The sequence below is a fragment of the Haplochromis burtoni genome, unplaced genomic scaffold (assembly GCF_018398535.1).
Source record: "Haplochromis burtoni strain Fernald_Lab_line unplaced genomic scaffold, NCSU_Asbu1 Contig_152, whole genome shotgun sequence".
Taxonomy (NCBI): Eukaryota; Metazoa; Chordata; class Actinopteri; order Cichliformes; family Cichlidae; genus Haplochromis; species Haplochromis burtoni.
Window position 1 is genome coordinate 1,142,925 of NW_024582513.1, and position 20,207 is coordinate 1,163,131.

At 38.9% G+C, this 20,207-nt stretch overlaps 1 protein-coding gene across 3 annotated transcripts in view; it reads right to left on the reverse strand.

Annotated features, from left to right (window-relative positions):
* The window catches only part of nlgn2b (neuroligin 2b), a 77,591-nt gene that overhangs the window by 36,918 nt on the left and 20,466 nt on the right, over positions 1-20,207 (reverse strand). For all 3 annotated transcript variants that reach the window (XM_042224821.1, XM_005931914.3, XM_005931913.3), the window contains exon 2: positions 4,060-4,807. In XM_042224821.1, the coding sequence (XP_042080755.1) occupies positions 4,060-4,576 (517 nt within the window). In that variant the 5' untranslated portion in view covers positions 4,577-4,807. The remainder of the gene's footprint in view (positions 1-4,059; positions 4,808-20,207) is intronic.

Here is a 20,207-nt window from a genome sequence, read left to right on the forward strand (position 1 = left end):
AGAAGGTGGTAGAGAGCAAAAGAGAGATAAAGTGAGAGTTCAAATCTCACTGTTCAATCGGGGAAAACATTTGTGCTATTTACATGGTACTACAAAGTTGAAGAAGTAGCAGGCTACATAGTGGCCTGTTGGGGAAGGGCACTGAGCTCATTTGCATTCAGAACAGTGACCCCTTCTACCGCCATCTGCATAAAGATGGAGGAGTGAGGAGAGCAGAGAGGAGAAGGGGTAGGGGATGGTTTTAGGGAGGAGAGAGAGCAGGACGGTTGAACGGATGCAGAAAGAAATAAAGCTTCTTCATGTCCAACCAATCACATGACGAACATGGTCAGAAAGAGTATTTCTGGGTATGAAATAAAAATCCCAGTCAGAAGGTGCATTACTAGAGGATACTACATAACACTGAACTCTAAAAGCTCTTTATGAATTTGTGCTGCCAATTCATTTTGGCCCACCTACATCCGTTGTGCGTGGGAATGCAACTCCTCGTTGCCAAACACAGCACAATACAGCCCCAGCAGCCAACCTTTATACATGCTTGACCATCACTTTAGAAAACAAACCTACTCCTGTAGATAAAAAGCTCAGTCTGGCTGAAACATCACTAAGAGTCTACAGGAACAGATGATCAGTGAGGCCAATGTGCTTCCACCAGTAAATCTTAAAACTTAGCTTTAAAATGCCTCTGGGCTCTTATTTGGGGCATTTGTTTAGAGAAAAAACACAATCAAATTTAACTTTAATTTGTGTGGTTACCAGGATATAATACTGGATGCATATAATCACTAGTCACATCTGATAATTCTGACATTTCTTTGTTAATTTTGACCACAAATAACCTTTTGTTAGGCTTTTTTTAAACAATGGAATGGAATTATTTTAGTCTTTTCTGAAAAGACTTTCGGTCCTTTGAGCACGATGTCCCTCTGTTGTATTTACAAGTAGTATAAAAACGACAGCTGATGTCAATATAAACCAAATTATCATGGGAACCAAAAATCAGGGCCAAATAATAGCACAAAATTCTAAAATGCAGTTCATCTTCATCCAAATCTAATGGCAATGAATCCTATTGTTCCAGAAATCCTATTCTAAACTATAAATGTAAATCCAATGGAGGCCCCATGGGATCACTAATGAAATGGACATGCACTGTCTTGGAAACATGACAACAATTAATTTTACAGAGGTCGACCAATTATAAATATCTAAAGGAAAACGTTTCATGACATCAGCATGGATGCTTTGTTTGTGGTTGATCTTTTTGTTTTAAAGTTTTTAAGTGAGTGATCCCAAAAAATTGATCTCAGATTATAATAATACTTTAAATGTCACAGTGAAACACTTAAAAAAAATCTGCTCCATCCGATAAAACCACCAGTTTAACATCATATAAGCAATTTGAGAGATTATGACAGCGGTAATATGTGAAAAATGTATCTGATTCCTGGGGCATATCACTCTCCTCCCATCTCTATTTCTCTCTCTCACACACACAAGGCAAAACATATCCTTGGGGAAGGCATTGGCCTTGTGTAAGTGGTGACCCGTGACAATAAGTGACAGATTCTGACAAGCAGACAGGGCTACATGTAAAATCTGTCTCACTCATTTGCACACCTTTCCCCATGGGAATAACACAGAAAAGTCTAAATAATCCTTTCTGTAAATACATGTATATAGCTTAGATATTCCACTAATTCTGTCTTTATGGCCAGAATATGCACACTTTCTGTCATGTTAAGAGGAATTTAAATCACTTGATAATCTCTGTCATCACTTTCTACTACGCTAACGCTCATTTTTTCCACTTGAAATTAACATTATCATCTTCTCTGGGAGGGCGGGGGGGGCATGGGAGCACTCATCAATGATATATAAGTTTTCATTCCAGCTTCATTGTTGAAACAAGAATGTTTTACGCCACTCTAGACTAATCCTTGGGCTAGGCTTCATATATTTGCAGCAGCTGTAATGCATAAACATGTGTTTTGCTTGAATACTCTCAGGTAAGTCTCAGGTGAACCCATTAATCATAGGCTTTTTAACATTTTATCATTAGCCTTGCTCACTATCATCAGCAGCATATGCTTTGCCTCCGAAGTCAGACTTTGATCCTGTGTTCTCTTACCTGCCCATCTGCTTTCACAAACGCTCTCCGCTGGCTCATTAATGCAAGAACTACACCCAGGTAGCCCATGTGGAGTAAACAAGGTTATGCTTGGCAATGTATTGTATTTGTTATATATTTTAATAACCTAATAAAAAAAATCACCATATTGGCAGCGCAACTTTGAGGAGACAGTTCCTATTACTGCATGAGACAGTATGAATGCCAGTCTCAGAGCTCAATATTATACAGGCATATTTTTGACAATTATAAGTCAATCATATTGTCTTTATATGTAAACTCTTAACTGGAGCAACCTATAAAGTGATAGACAGCAAATGGGACATGAGCTAAAAGCTCAGTCATGCTAGAGTAAAAATATGGAACTAGCAAAAATCAGTGATTGTGTTAAATTTTTTCGCATTCAGCAATAAGATCCAAACAGTCACAGTGACCCAAATGTTCAGTATGAAACACCCTCAACCTCTGGGTGACCACTTTCGATGGCTTGCACAGGTTGCCTGGTGGAAGGCAAACTATTTCCAAACAGTTGTGGTTAGACTCAGACTGTCTGCAGTCGCTCTCAGGAAGGTTGTTAAAGGTTTCCAAATAACTGCCATCTAATAGATAAACGCAGACAGGTTGAGAACACGTTGCAATCATTCTGAGTTACTCTGCGCCGATGAGCGCAACTCATTTGTGTCTCTTTGCAACAGCGTACTCGGCTTGATCTGTGGGGTTGTAAACCTATAAAATGCAAGGTCATTTTGCAGTTAAATCGCTATCCTGCAGTAATTATGTCACTATTCGTGTATTTCTGAATTTTTCATTCAAATTCATGAGGTTCTGGCATGTTACAAACTAAGAGCAGACTGACTCTGTCTTACTGATGTTTTATCACCATCTTAACACAGGTTGAGATGTGGCGGACCTGGTCCTGATGTCACATTATGTTATGTTGCAACCACACTGGGTGTGATTTTGATAAGTAGGAATTCATTATTGAAAAAGCACTGCTAACAGTATTGACAGTACTGTCATAGTCATAATTGCTGGTGAAGAGTTGGTAGAAGAAGAGAGTTACCTTCCTCTGAAAACACTTGAATGGTATAAAGTCATAGTGTGAAGGACAGGTGTGTGGCTACAGGGGATTCTTTGGTTTGATTCTCTTAGCAACATTGCTCTACACTTACAAGTTTGTCAAAAACTAAATGGAAAAAACAAACAAACAAACGCTAAGTTTTCATAAAAGTTTTTAGACTGTAGAGTTTGTATGGTTTCCCTGTGCATAATGGGTTTCCTCCCACACTCCAAACACATGCATTTAGTTTAAGTGGTGAAGATATGAATCTGTCTGTTTGCGTTAGCCATGTGATGGACTGGTGAACACTCCAGGGTGATACCCTCCTCTCACCCCACGACAGCTGTGACCCTATGTTAAGAAAATGGCTGGAAACAAATGAGCACCAGTCAAGCTAAAGGATATTACAACACAGTGCTGTTAAAAATAGCATAATAAGCAGCTAAAATGTTTTTGCTTTCATTTTTAAAAGTCTAATGATATCCATCCATCCATGTTAAAATGAGTTGCACATGAGCAATAAAAGTAAAACATATAACTTTGTTGCAGCATTAACATTTCTAAACAATTAGGCCCAATCAATAGTAATTTAAACAGACCTTCTTTGGAAATCTCCTGATTGTCTTTTGGCTTATCTTCCTCTGAATACGATCCAGATAAATTCATCAAACTGACACTATTTCATGGAGTACTTACACTGAGTATAAAATGTGAAAATGACAAGAAAAGTACAATCTGTTCTTTCTCTGTGATACAGTTGTGACACAAACTGGTGCAAATTATTAACGAGAATTCGCCGACAGAGACACTCAATGCAAGACTTTCCACTTGCATGTAATACAAGCTACGCCTCACATTACGGACTCACCATCTTCAGTGGGGACATAAATGTTGAGGTAAAGGCAGTCCTCACTCTGGTTCTGAACATAGGTGGCTGCAGCATCCAGGTTGTCTGTGAACCACACTGGTAACATGATCTCAGGAAGCACCCCGTGCACATTCTGAGGACACACAGGCGCAAAATGAGTGGCATTGCGAATCTCTTGCCAGGAACCTGGGGCTTCAGGAGGCTGGAAGCGCCTCTCGCCAATAGGTGCGGTGGCATATGGCACACCTAAATACTGTTCCACTGGGCCCAAGATTTCATTGTTGAGCTCTTTCCTGATACCACGGACCTTTCCGTAACTCGTGGATACTATGGGGTGTTTCAGGTCAACTCGTTGACACGAGGAAATCGTCAGGTGCAGCACTAGTCCCAAGAGCCACACCAGACAGTGATTAGCGACCTGCTGAGTAGAATAGTGATGCTTGCCGCCATAGCCCTGGTGGCTGGCAGCGCTGAATGGAAAAAACAACATGTCCAAAATAAAAGCTCTTGTACTCATATCAAAGGGACTTCAGCTGGGAGCAGAGAGGGATCACAAACTCAGTGGGATATGGGGGATGACAAAGGCAAAAAGAGGATTGGTGGAAGGGGGCAGGTTAACGGTGTTCCTAGAGCGCCATGGTGAGGTTGAGGGCCAGACAGCATTCTCCAGTAGACTCTGTGGTCTCATATGTCTTCCTCTTTGGAGCTCCTGAAGGGTCCAGAGCTGCAGCTGGGATACCAATTAAACCTGGAAGACACAGACAGGTCGCAGGTTTGAGTAAAGACGTGAATAAAAGCTCTGTCAGGTCAGGCTGTTTTATAAAGCTGCAAAAGACACAGCAGGACAGAAGGATGCACTCTTGTGCTAACTATCTCACCGAACTTAAACCAGATATTATACAGTGTGTCATTTGTATTTAAGTCAGAGCTATTTAGCCAGTCTATGGTATCACAGTAATCAAGTATGTTTGCTATAATAACGACTGTATTTTCTACACATTAGCATGACTTAGCTCAACACACTGCTAGCAGCTAGCATGGCTATACAATTCATGTTCTGTATTAGGATAAGTGTTTATAAAATGTTATCATGCTAGCTCAACATTTAATAATTCTAGTCAGGATGAAAATCATTAAGCACCGAACGAAACTGTCATGTTAGTAATAAAAATAATGGATTGGATTTATATAGCGCTTTTCAAGGCACCCAAAGCACTTTACAATGCCACTATTCATTCACTCTCGCATTCATACACTGGTGGAGGCAGCTACAGTTGCAGCCACAGTTGCCCTGGGGTAGACTGACAGAAGCGAGGATGCCATATCGCGCCATCGGCCCCTCTGGCCAACACCAGTAGGCAAGTAGGGTAAAGTGTCTTGCCCAGGGACACAACGACCAGGACAGAGAGCCCAGGGATCGAACCGGCGACCTTCCGGTTACAGATGCGATTCCCAACCCCCTGAGCCACGGTCGCCCAGAATGAAGAAACAGCCACCTATTTAAACTTAATAAACATTTGGCTACCATCTATTTAAACCCTTTCCTTATATTTTAAGGCTGCATTTTTACCACTTTGCTAATAAGATTGGAGAATGTGTAGAGTGCACCTCATGTTGTGTCATCTGAATAGACTCTGAAAAGTCTCAGAATTATCTTGGCAGTTGCTACATGTTGTGCGATGGCTCCCTAATGGATTTAGGCTGTATTTAGAATTCTCTCAGGGTTTTCATCATGTTAAAAGGAAGTTTTCTCCTCACTTTTTCCAAGTGCTTGCTCAGTGGGAACTGCGAGGTTTTTGTCTGTCATATTCTAAAGTCTTTTGTTAACAGTATAAAGTGCAATGACATTCACCGTTGCGAATTTGTGTTACATAAATTAGCGGCACCTTTTCAAATTCTTCATTCTGTATTTGGTGGCGACTCGTTGACTCGTTCGGTGACCGTTAAGTTACGTGACCGTTAACATACGTTAGACAGGACATGTGAATCAAACGCAAATTGAGAAAGTAACATTATTTTTAGGATATTTACACAAGAGTTACACCCCTTTGCTGCTCTCACATGCTTTCAGAAATACTAGAAATATTTTAAACTTGAACTCTAAAATGCTATGAAACTCCAAACCTTGGGTTTTTGAAAACAGAAGTTTATAATGAGCATGTGAAGCCAGGGTTATTTCTGAGAATATTCAACCAACCTGGCTTCAAAAACATTTAAATTTCATACCAAAGGGAACATTTTCAATCACTATTGTGTAATGCTGCCACACTTTATGTTTTCATCTTCCCAATAATCACAGGACTTTGAAACCTAAAACTAATAATTGTATGATAAGTTAATAAATAACAAAAAAGTAAACACAGGCTAACGCATGATTTTAAAGCATGAACAAACCCCACTGGCCCTCCACCCTTTTCAGCCATGTGTCAGAGTTAGCCTTTTTCTCACAAGTTCAGTTCCTTCTTGCTTCCACATCATTACAGATGAATGGGCAGTGCTTATCTCACTGTGGCTTTGGGAGACAGAGCCGTTTAGGTGTGATAAAGGCTTTATGTGGTGCTAACTGTTGGTTGAACGCCACCTCATCCCTCCGCCCACAACCTGACAGTATCCACACTCTACTGCCAGTCAGCAGGCACAGGGATTGATAGTTAAATATAGCACGGAGACAGGGTGCAATGTCATAGGATTTTTAAAGTTAGTAATGTACATAATGACAAAATAAGGAGAAGCTATGTGGAAAAAATATCCACTTGATTAAAGCCTTATTACGGCATTTCATGGAGGAGGTACGATTTGTAAGGACACCCTGAATCCTCATCAGAAAAGTTGGTGTGCAGACATAGTCAAGCTGAAAATCCAACTTAGAAAAAGATTAATGTGAATTATACACAGTACATGACTCTAAATTGTGCTGGAAAGACTCATTGTGATGGGGTAAGACTGCGTGGTTGGAGAAGCCACTAAAGTTGTGGAGTAACTGAGAAATGGATGAGACGTGTTCATTCCCCAAATTGCTCATCTCATTTTGGTATTAGTATTTTTGACTAAGCAAAGCACACTTAAAGGAACACTGTATCATTTTATTTAGTCTTTTTTTTTTCTTATTTAGAGGATAAGGTTTGACACCGCACTTCTACCTGTCTCTTAGAGACGTGCCTGCCACTTCTAAAGCTAGCTGAACCCCCTTCATAATGGATAAAAAACTTTTTAAATATTCACAAACATCTGTCCTTTCTTTTTAGATAGAGAGATTACTATTGGCTAATAACTGCAGTGGTCATAACTGCTTTTCTTATTTTGCTAGGAGCTAGCTCAGTGGTTAGTTAGCAAGTTCTTACAAACAATTTCCATGCAAATTACAGGCGAAGGCAGAAATATGCCAGAGACTGAACAATGACAAAGAGATTTTGGGTGCAGAGCCCTTTTTGTGAATTATTTTACTTGCCAACCAGTTGTGGAATACTCATTTTTCCCTAGCAACCAGAAGTTGCCAGGAGGTTGCCAACTGGTCTCTAGTCCAGTGTGGCTGATGTCTTAGATGAGCAATGCTGGCAGTAAGTGAAGTAGTAAAGTCAATGCTGAAGCAGGGGTGAGGAACAGCCTTCTGAGGTTCAGTGAGTTCACCTCTTTCTAATTCTAAAAGGCCACAATGTATATTTTAATATATGTAATCTTATTTCCAACTAACAGTAACTCGGTTGAGGCAAGCTGTCAGACTTCTGTGAAACTACAAATGGTTTAGAAGCTTTTTTGCACATATGTAGTTCTAGTCACTAAGACCTCAAAACAGACTTTGATGTACAAACCCAGTCGAGTTTTCCATTTAATTTGCTTTAAAACTGCAGGGAGATGCAAAAAGATGGCTTCAAACAAACAAATCAAGCTTCAGAAAACACAGAAACAAAAAGGAAATCCTGACAACTGGACTCAAACTACAAATGAGCAGTAATATTTGAAGTTAGTGAGACCAAGAGAATAAAACAAAATGCAGACAGAAACTGAAGTACTACACATACACTGGCTCACACAAATAAATATGTATGCACACTGTAAAGAACGCCTTTGTAAAGGTTGCAACTTTAAATAGGGTCTGATTACACAACAGATGCTGTCACTGCTCATTGCTTACATTTTCTATATTTGTCAACACATCTTGATTTTTGAACAGCCATCTGTGTTTGCATTCTGTCGGTAAATGTAACTTAACATATAGCACAAGCCCAAGGTCAGAGCACCTCTTAGTATGCCCAGCAAGGATGCACACAGAGGTATGTCCTTTCTGGGAAGGATTGCATAGGTGGGTCAAATGTTAGCAGCCCGCCAGATTGTTCTTTATATACTATCTTGCCTCTCTGCACGTGCTAGCAATAATATGCACACATATGCACACAGATGTGTAAAATCCAATGAGGCATCAGATGTTGCATGCAAGAAGAGACTACTGTAAGTACATGTCTCACATGTGGCTTGGAAATGGTAGTACCCTAACATTTAACATCTGTTCGTGTCAACCATCCGTGAGCTGGAACGGCAACGACCGCGCATCTCCACGCATAAAATGAGATAAACTGACACACAAATCACCAGGCTGACGTAAGCTGTTTTCTCTTCTGTTTTATATAATAGGTAGTCCTGTCAGCTGAAGCTATTTGAGAAGGTAATGCCTCCCTGCCAGTGGGACTCTTTTATGGGTATGTTTTAACGAAATGGTCCGAGTGGTTTGTGAAAACTTTCGCTGAATGGTGGTGTTTGAGGAAAATGCTTGCCTTGGGATTTTTTATTGCTTTGTTTCCACTTTGACTGTTAAAACTACATACACTACTTCAGCTGTCAAGCTGCTCTGCTCTGCTAGTCAACATCTGTGGATGACAAGCAGCTTAGCAAGCCAGAAACAGAGTGCTGAGTTTTTGACTAAACTTTCTTATCTCTTATCTACTGTCTCTGTGCTTAGAAAATGAACCTCTGGTGGCTGTGTGTTGTCTTCACTTGCATCCAGCAATATGTAGATACAGCAATCTGTTGTCTTTTTTTTTTAAATGCACCATTATTTGATGAGAAAGAGAAGTCCTTTTTCGCAGAAGTGAGGCTTTTGTTTATTCCCTTCAACAGCATCTTTGCGAGTTAGCAGCATGCTACATATACCAGCTCTTTTCTTAGAGATTTTGGGAAACTGCTTTGGGAATTTAAGTGGTAATCTAGGCTTGAATAATCTACATTTGTAGTATTTAATTACTTGCTTGGTTCTACCAATATTAGATAGCTTACACAAAGCTGTTTTATTAATGCATGCATATTATTAAAATTTGGGATATAATGGTTGTATTGATGGATAGCAACTTGAAATGCTCCAAATATGCCACTACAGCATGTAATAATGTAAAGATAAGCTCTGGCAGACTTGGCTCTGTGCTTGGCTTTAAAGGGTTAAAGGAAGTAGAACTCGACTAAACCCAAGCTACAATGCTAAAGCCTGTGCACTTAAAGATCTTGCACATGTAACCCAAGAAAACCTTCACCGCGCTGGGAAAAAGATATACACAAAACTGTTTAAGTAATTACAAAGTATTTCTTATATAAGATATATCTTTATATCTTGGGAACTAGGTTTAAGTGGGAACGCATTGGCATGATGTAAGGTAAGAAAGCAGGTGACTCATGCATGCTGTCTGCCTCCCCATGTTTCTTGTTCTTTTCTGATAAAACCAGATGATTCGATTGCTTAATGTTGTCTTTAACCTTAAATTGACCGGGGAAGAATAAGTTGTCTTGTTGATGAATTGAGAGGCTAGAAGATTAGACTTGTCAGACTGCATATGTAGGTTCAGCCAAAGAGCCTTATCCCCTTTTCACATGCGGTCCTGAAGCTACCCTAAATCCACTCCAGTTCCTCTGTGTACAGCTTGCCAGGGTGCACAGGGTAATTCAGGGTAAATAGACTATGAGGGAAAAAAAGAGTTGCAACTTCCTGGAAGTTGCAGCTCTCGCTCTTCCAGGACGTTCCAGCTCTCTCTTTTCTAATGGTGGCTTTTTAAAAGTCACCAGTAGAAAGATTAATTTGATTTGATAATTCATTACTGAAGATGTTAGTCCATTTTTTAAAGGTCCTTGCAGGTGAGTTTTATGCTGTTCTTGTCATCTACAATTACGTGTGATTCATCTGCTTAGAGACCCAACTATCAATCGATTTTCTTAACCGCTTATCCAATTTAAAGCCCTCTTGGTGCTGCAGTCTATCCCAGCTGAACTGAGCAGCAGGACAGGTTGACATTACATCACAGGGTACCCCAGAGAGGCAGTCAACCACACACTCACATGCACAGAAGGGTCATGCCCAGGTTGTTTTTGTTTTTTAAAAAACAGTTGGTGGTGAAATGCTTTAATTTAATGTATTAATCCTAAAATCTTCTTTTTCTCTTCATCTTCTTAAACTTATTAATATTTACAATGGTAATAGACAATATCCAGAATAATATTTTTAGATGTGCCAAATACCAAAATAGTATTGGTACACTTTCAATTTACCAGTTAACCTAGATTCCAACTCCGGTTAGTGACAGAAAGAAAGAATGAGCCACAGATCTCTTCAGGTTTGTTCTACAGAACCATCTATGAAGTTGGTCTTAGCAGCTGTTGTAAGATGAATCATGTTTCCACCCCTGCTTATCACAACTAACTTGAAATCATTATAAAGACTGCAAAAAAAAGGAAAAACAAGTCTCACTCGGAGAAGCTTTGCAAGCTAGGAAGTTCTCGATGTAGCTAGCAGGCTCAATATTTAATGCCATCTCAGTAATGAAAATAAAAGACACTTGTAGCCACAGGCATTCACTTTCAAAAAGAATTTGGGCAACCAATAGTTGCAACACTTTTGGCAAGTATTTCCTGTAGGATGACCATTGCTCTGAAGCAGGTGTGGATAGCTAGCTTGCTAGCAAGAAAAAAACAAAGGTTGCTTTACTTTGATGACTCTAAACTTCAGCAAACACATGTCCCTCTTCTGGATAGAGTGGTAAATGGACTGGTTCTTATATAGTACTTTGCTACTCTGTCTGAGCCCTCAAAGCGCTTTATACAACTAACTCATTCACCCAATCACTTCTTATAAGCTCTTAAGTGCTCTATCTAACGTTCATACTCCGATAGATGCATCAGAGAGCAACATGGGGTTAGTATCTTGCCTAAGGATATTTGGCATGCAGACTGGAATAGCCTGGGATCGAGCCACCATCCTTCTAGTTAGTGGCTGACCTGCTCTACCACCTGAACTACAGCCTTACCAGCCAATATGAAGATTTGAGCAAAGACAATTCAGCTGTATTTTTCAACTTCTATTTATATAGCATTGGTTCACAGAAAAAAGCCATCTCAATGCTCTTAATGATGCAAGGTAAAAACCCCAACGGTGGCATCCCATGAGCAAGCACCTGGCGATGATTAAGGAGCAGATCACACCAATTTTGCAACCGTGCCAATCCTGAGTATTCTCATGCTGCCAAGGGGATCAACCCTTCATTTTTAATAATCAGATGGCATTTCCTCTAGCAGAACCCTAAGAGAAAATGACATTGTAGCAACTTCTGAAAAAAACACTTTGCTTTTGCGTTCATTACAGCAGGCACAAAATTTTTATAGTCAGTTGCTATAATGCCTTAGCATCACTGTCATTGACTGAAACATATGAACATAAGTGGGAAATAAATGCCATGTAAATGAATTTCCACTTAAGCTTTTGTGCACATGTTTTCATAGAAAGTCTGCCATGATTTCAAACTAAATCACTCTGTAACAAATCTGGTCTAGAGAGCAAGATCCAAACAAAGGTTAATCTGTCAGAGAAATATTTTAGGTTGTAAGTTCTTGTCACAGTGTTAATTTTTATAGCGACCACATAATTGCGGAGAACTGCTGCATTGTTAGTGCTGATGGAGGCTTTGAACTTCATCCTAAAATTTATTCCATTTACCATAAGCTCTCCAGACTCCAACAGCAGCTCAATCAGATACCATGGCCGCTCCATCTGCCACTACGCTCCCATCATCATCTCACTGCAGCCAGAAAAATCAGAGGGATATCCTCAAGGAAATATCACTTTACACTTATTGTAATCAAACCAAGATATAACTGCAAGCATCCATTTCAAAAGGCAATAAGGCTTTCTGGACAAATCCTGACAGGCAAAGAACGGCCAAGCTCAATATAGCCCTTTAGATCACAAATTAAACACCTCTATTTTTCTTCATGGACTAATCCTGATAAATAATAGGAAAACACAGGTTAAGATGAAAGAAAATGTTGACAAATGATCAAGAAGAAGTCAATTAAAGGGGCCTTAATGATGCGGGTTATTAAAGCTGCGGTGAGGATCATCAAGCAGCAGGCAGTCGGAGCAGATAGGAGATTGTAGACAACAGGCCCTCTGTCACCGCTGGACCAAAAAATCAATATGTTGCTGTTGGTAACAACAGTTTCTCTATCCGCTTAACACATGTGGATCACATGGAAATCCATTTATCTTACAGATCTACAAACACAACACAATAAACAATCAAACAGAGAATGATATCTTGACATCAACTGGCAGCGTAACTTTAGAAATGTGTTATAGTAGAACGCTGTTGCCTCTAGGGGCTGTTACTTTTTATTTATCCGCTTTTTTTTTAAGTGTGTTTGGGGGAGAATGTGCCAAATTGAGGCCAAGTAGTGAGCACAATCTGGTGACACACTAATTAGCGATGATCTAGGTGAAATGCTAGCTGTGTTAGCATGTGTATAAGTGTCTGTGGGCGATACACACAGTTTGAAGGAGCAGTCTGACAGCTGCTTTGCCTCAGGCTTAAAGCTTATTCAAGAACAGAATGGCGAACTAAGTTAAATAGAGAAGGCCGCTTAACCATGTTAAAAATGACTGTCCGATCTTGCTGACACATGGTGCCTGGAGATGAGAAAGACGATCGTTTTCAAGCTCAGAAAAAAAAATACAGTCGCAAGTTTGAAAACAGTGCAAAAGAAAATGTGTCTAGAGGGATCAAATTTACAATATGTTCAGAATGAAATTGAATTAACTATCCTGCATTCCTCTGGGCATGCACGTTCAACGCTACCCCCCCAAAAAAAAGAACAAAACAAAACAAAACAAAACAAAACTAATCTACAATCAGCTTTCGTCTTGATTCTACTGAAGCAAAGTAAGAAAACAACTTCAGAGTAGCAAAACAAGAAGCTCAAACTTTATCAAACTCTGAATGGGCCTGCAATTACTTTGACCAAATTAAGATGTGATCATTGAATGTTCATGTAATGTGTCTAGTTTATAGACCGACAAGCTACAACCCATTTTATTATTTCCCAAAGCATCTGACTCCCAATAAAAATGCTGCAAATGGTTGTCTCATGCTCTTGATGTGGGTGTGTTAAGAACATTTTACTGGCAACGTGCACGTCTGACTAATTCATCACCCTCTGTGACATCCACATCCAACTGACAGGCAAATCCCTTTCCTTTTATTTGGTGAATGTCTGGATGGAATGCGTAGCAAGTTGGTAAAACAAACTGCCATCAAAGCCTATACAAATCACTAATAATATAACAATTATAAAAATAACATTACATGAGAATATTATTCCAAACTCACTGTTTAATATTTTGAATACGTATTTATATTGTATCCAAATACATATTACATATTGTATCAATTGCACTTGATTTAATTTAATTCAATTTCCTTTGTATAGCACCAAATGACAACAACTGTCACCTTAAGGTGCTTTATATTGTAAGATAAAGACAATCTTATCTTACAATATAAAGCACAATGTTGGAGAGGAAAAACCCAGCAATCGGACAGCCACTTTGAGCAAGCACTTGGTCACAGTGGAAAGGAAAAACTCCCTTTTAACAGGAAGAAACCTCCAGAAGAACCACACCGAGGAAGGAGCAGGCTTCTGAGCATGACCAGTTGGGGGGGAGGCAGTGTGGGCAGGACAAGAGACAAACTATAAAAAATAAATGTTAAATTAAAATTATTGGTAATGATTAAATGTAGTAGTTCTACATAAACACACAGGAAAAGAAAACAGATGAGTGAAGAAAAATCCTCAGTGCATCATGTAAAGCCAGGAAGGATTCAGTGTTACCTGATTGAGCCCTAACTATAAGCTTTGCTAAAAAGAAACTAAATCTCAATCTGCTGTGCGATATGGCCAAAATCTCATATCCCGATATAAGAATTCTATCGTCCCGATAACGATATAAATCACAAAAATGTAACATTTTCTGTAAATTCTGTGAATCTCGGGCAGCTCGACTTTTTTTTTCAATAAATATTAATGTTAGCCCGCGACTTTGTTCCATTTTGAATTTTGGCCCACTGTGTATTTGAGTTTGACACCCCTGCCCTAACCCTTTAGCACCTGGCGGCTCTTTTTTACTTCTCATCTGTAAATAATCTGCTCTTTCACGTGATTCAGTTTATTTTGAAAAGTCTCAACAGGATCTTGAGCTTTATTGTGAAAGGTTGATGTGGAACATAAACAAGCGGACACGCGATGGTGTTACCGTCGTTGTTGCTCACCACAACGCATAAAAACAGGCGCTTGTCCGTCCGTAGTGTGGTTATATTAAATATAAGAGAAAGAGAGAACTTTAAGAAATTAATATAGCCACTACAGCGACCATCAAAACAATGAAAAAATATTGCCGTAAACAGTTTATTTTGTGACACCACGAAACAAACGATAGCGTAAAATGAAACGACAGACGTTTTTACATCGTCATCCGATATATATCGTTATATTGAACAGCCCTACACTATCTTATGAAACATTTCTTTTGTTCCTATGTTTTTGTGTTTAATCTGTTTTCATATTCATATATTCAACATCCTTTGTCTAATATATTCATTATCCCTCCTGGACATGTCCAAACCATCTCAAGCTGCATTCAACCTGATACATCACAGCATGCCACTAACATCTCACTCTTGACCTTTCCACCTGTCGCCCTCTGATTCACAGACATGTAAGATTACATGGGAGTGTGGAGGTATGCACTGACATACCTCCAGACTTCCAGGTTCTCTTCTATCTGCTCCTTACTTGGTGTTAGCATTTCAAACCCGATACAGATAACTAGGACACTTCAGTCCTCCATAGTGTTTTCAATCGCACAGGCAAAAAATTACAAAAATGAAGAGGATTTAAAAGAAACAGAAGATTAAACAACACCATCAATAGCAACGCTATTTTGAAGTTGTCTGCAACAAACAATAATACAAAACAAAAAAAGGTTACAGGTGGGTACAGTTGGCTGATAACGTTGGCTGCCTGCATTGATATTATTGTTTTTTATAAAGCCACTACCTCAGTGGTAACTTAAAAGAGGGATAATGTGGCTATCGAGTAAATTGCTAACAGTTAAACAGCTAACGCTTACATGTGTACTCCGCAGTTATGATAAATGTTTAGTACTTGTTCAGTGTTACTGAAATCAAAGTTTTACTGGCCTCTTGTTATGAAGGTCGATTACTTGGCAGCTAGTGAGGGGAGGGGCTATGTGTCTTGTTGTTGGCATCAATGGTCCAATATAAATTGTTTGTTTCAATTATTATTTCAATTAGTATCTGAGTGTCTATTTTTGGACAGCCCTACCGTCAAATAACACTTTTGTTTCGTACAATTTTACACAATTTCTGCTTGAAAAAAGGCAAAGGAGGGCAAAGTAAGAGAAACATAAGACCTCACTTAGCTTGTTCAGTCTATGATATATCACTAGTCATTAGTAAGAAAGGCCAGGTGATCCCATTTTCAAAGCTTAGAAATACTCCTCAAATCTTGTCCCAACAATCAGCAGCTGTGCCCCTCTAAGCGGTTCCCTCTCATACTTGAGATGGGAATGTGAAAACAAAATAGCACTGCATTTTTAGGAAGCTCTTCCCACTGAAGATTTATTAAGAAATAGAAGTTAACTGAAATAGGAAGTTGAGTTGGCTGCTCATTGGATTGCTAGAAAGGCAAATCAAAACCCCTATTTGGCTCAAAGAAGACCTTTAGGGAGGTTTAGCTGGCTCTGGAGTGGTGGTGCACTGTTCTACTGTGCAGCAACACCTGCACAAGCATGACCTTTATGGAACATTCATCAGTAGAAAACCATTCCTGCAGGAGAAGGAAGGGTGCAAAATGTCACGAAAAGAACAGCTCACCAAATGTTCCACACGGGAATGGATCGATCATGCTTTGGGCTTGTGTTGCAGCCAGTGAAACAAGGAACATTTCACTAGTAGACGGAAGCACAGGCTCAGTTAAATACCAAGCAAGTCAGTGTCTGTCAAAAGGCTGAATACACAACAACTCAAAATCCTAACTCAAAGTCCACAACGGACTACCTAAAAAATACCAAATAAGTTGAAGGTTTTCCATGCCTATGACAACTGTGATTAGAAATATGCACAAAGTCTCGGGAATATTAGCGTAAGTAGGTATAAAAGGGTGAACTGCAAGTCTCTCTACTGACAAGCGTAGTGCTTGCCAAAAGGATGGTACTAAATACTAACTTTGCAGGCTTCCCAGTTGTTTTTTAAAATAAATAAAATATATATATATATATATATATATCAATTACAAAACTAATCTGAATTAAAATATTAAAGGTCTTATAGTAATTAGCTGTTTTTATCTTAAAAACATTGTTCACTGGATTAAGAGCATCAACTTAAATAAAATAATAAAAAACAATCTGTTCTTTCTTAAAGGGATTCCAGATGATGTGATAGTTTTTCTGCCAACAAAACTGAGAAAGGGAAATAATAATAATAGCACAAGAAAAATATCCCAAGGAATAAAGATGGAAAGAACAAGATATGAAGCCAAAGTTAACACAAAGGGGAAGGCTTGGGAAATAATGTGAAAATGGTGGAAAGGTAAAATCAGCCATGGCCACAATACAGGCAGGTGCTGGTAGTAAGGGTAGAGTGGTTTGCTGGCTGTCATGTCAGAGCTCTTCCTCCTGGTCTTAAATCACACTGATAGTTTATGAAGACAGCATGTCGAACCATAGCTATGAAAGAATTATACTCTTAGCATAGGTTGAATAGTTTCCGTCTGGTCTGGTTTCCTCTATTGTATCTAACCAAGGATTTACACATCTAAAACAGTGATACAAACCCTGTTGCTGTACAAATCTACTGGGGACCTCAAATGTCCCTAAAGCCGAAGGCCAGCACTTTTACATCACAGTCATTGCTTCATTTCACTTTACACATGGCGGTCTACCTTCATAACACGTCACTCGTCAGTTTTCTGCCTGCGCTGTTCATATTTTCAAATGGCCATTCTGCCATGAAGTTTCCCTCGCAGCTCATTTCAAACCAATTCAATTTCAGTAGTGTCAAAGGAGAAGTAGCATGGTTGTTAACTGTGATTTTATAAGCCACGGACGAAAAGAGAGAAAAATCTCTTTCTAGGAGGCAACAATCTTGACTTATCTGAACCAGAACGGTATGTTATTGCACATTTTTAAAATGTTCTTATTTACTTTAGAGCATTGGTCAGTTTAATATGCAAGTAAACTTAAATTTTGCTTGTAAGGACTAAGCGTTAATATTCAAATTTACCAAGCAGCCACAGTTCTGTTTGACTCTTAGATACACTAGTTTGTAAAGTTTTAATGAGTTTTGAATATCATTTTAAAAAATTAATATCAAACTACAGTGAAGCCCATGTTGAAAAGAATGAAAGAAAATGTTTTTCACCGATCATAATTGTTTTCAGTCAATTAAACACAGCCCTGTATTAAGATGTTAAACATGTCACATCAACAGTGGTCTACTGTATGTGTGACAGCGGGATATGGGGATAACCTGGTAATAACACCAGCACTCCAGACACTAGTCATTTATGCTTTTGCTTAAACATGTTCTTTTTGTCAAGAGGGTTAGGAAGGATTTGACAAGAATTCCCTCATGGTGTGTTTGCAAGGCCGACAAAATGGAGCTGTAGTACTGAAAGCCCTCGTCTTTTTTGATTGAATGCTTTCAGGTAACCTTGCGAATAATGAGACCTCGCTCAAAGAAACAACAACAAGAAGTCAGGCCTGACATTTCTCGGTAATTCCTTGTCTATGTAAACTGTCCCCGGTCTAACTAAACATACCCCTGCTGGGTTAAATCACCTTAATGTGAACTGAGCGTATGCTTAATTGAACTATTACTGTGTTGTCCCAGTAACAAGCATGGCCTTGCCTTTTTACTATCATATAATCAAAGTCTAGCCACTTATGTTTTGAACATTACAACAAAAATGTGATTACACATAAGGAGCATTAGGCAAGGCAAGGCAAGGCAAGTTTATTTGTATAGCACAATTCAACAACAAGGTGATTCAAAGTGCTTTACAGAGACATTAGAAACAAAAACAAATAAAAAGCATGATTTAAAATTGATTAAAACAAGCAAACAAACAACTAATTAACAAACAAACAAACAGTATATAAAATCAAAACAGATAAAATCAGAACAGTAGATAAAATCAGTAGTTAAATGTAAGTTTTGAAATTTAAGCTTAAAAGTGTGGATTTGGTGCTTTATTCAAATGCAGCTGAGAACAGGTGAGTCTTCAACCTGGATTTAAATAAACTGAGTGTTTCAGCTGATCTGAGGCTTTCTGGGAGTTTGTTCCAGATATAAGGAGCATAAAAGCTGAATGCAGCTTCTCCGTGTCTGGTTCTGACTCTGGGAACTGATAAAAGACCGGATCCAGATGACCTGAGGGATCTGGAAGGTTCATACTGGGTCAGGAGGTCACTGATGTATTTTGGTCCTAAACCATTCAGAGCTTTATAGGCCAGCATCAGAACTTTAAAGTCTATCCTCTGACGGACAGGCAGCCAGTGTAAAGACCTCAGAGCTGGACTGATGTGGTCCACTTTTTTGGTCTTAGTGAGGACTCGAGCAGCAGAGTTCTGAATGAGCTGTAGTTGTCTGACTGATTTTTTAGGTAGACCTGTAAAGATGCTGTTACAGTAATCAAGCCTACTAAAGATGAATGCATGGACTAGTTTTTCCAGGTCCTGTTGAGACATCAGATCTTTTATCCTTGAAATATTCTTGAGGTGATAGTAAGCTGACTTTGTTATTGTCTTAATGTGTTTTTCTAAGTTTAGGTCTGCATCCATCACTACACCCAAATTTCTCGCCTGGTTTGTGGTTTTTAGATGTATAGATTGAAGTTCTCTGGTGACCTGTAATCGTTTTTCTTTGGCGCCAAAGACTATTACCTCAGTTTTGTTTTTGTTTAGCTGGAGAAAATTGTGGAGATTGTGCGGTTCTTACTTGTGTAAAACCATGTCAGTTAAAAAAAAAAGCTATGCTACAGAGATCACATATGCTGACAATGCAGTGTGTATTTGGAGAGAACCAGAGGTGTATTGGAAGACATAACACGAAGTGCAACTGGAAAAGCAGGAAAATTGAGCTGTAATGCTAAGACGGGGTGATAAGTAGATGTAACGCTGTGCACAGAGGCTCCTGTTAAAGTGAGAATGAAAAGAAAAGACCACAACAGCAGCTAGACATAGTTTTATGAAGAAATGTTACCATGTCAAATTTAAACTTTGATTTAGCAAAATCTATTATTTTTTGTTTCAAATCTTTTTTTCCTTTCTTTTTTTTTTTTTACCTGATTTGCTTTGGTTTCCACACAATGCTTGTTTAGGTTCAGGCACCAAAAGTACTTGATTAGCTTTAGGGATTTTTTTGACATTGTAAAGTACAGGTTAAAAAGCGTTTTTCTCTAGTTTACAATAGCATTCCCACAAACATCATACAACCACTATGTCTTCTTCATAATCTTTCATAAATTATTGATTACAACAGATGAGCAGATAACGTCTGGGCTTATTTATAGGTAATAGTGGGAGCCTGCTTACTTGTAATATGTATGTTGGGCTAACATCTGATAACAGCATTGCAACTGGGCGGATAACTTCTTAATAAAGTAGTGGTAAAGAGTCCAGCATGAGAAAGATTTTACTTACACACAACACAATTTATAATACTATACAGGGAGTGCAGAATTATTAGGCAAATGAGTATTTTGTCCACATCATCCTCTTCATGCATGTTGTCTTACTCCAAGCTGTATAGGCTCGAAAG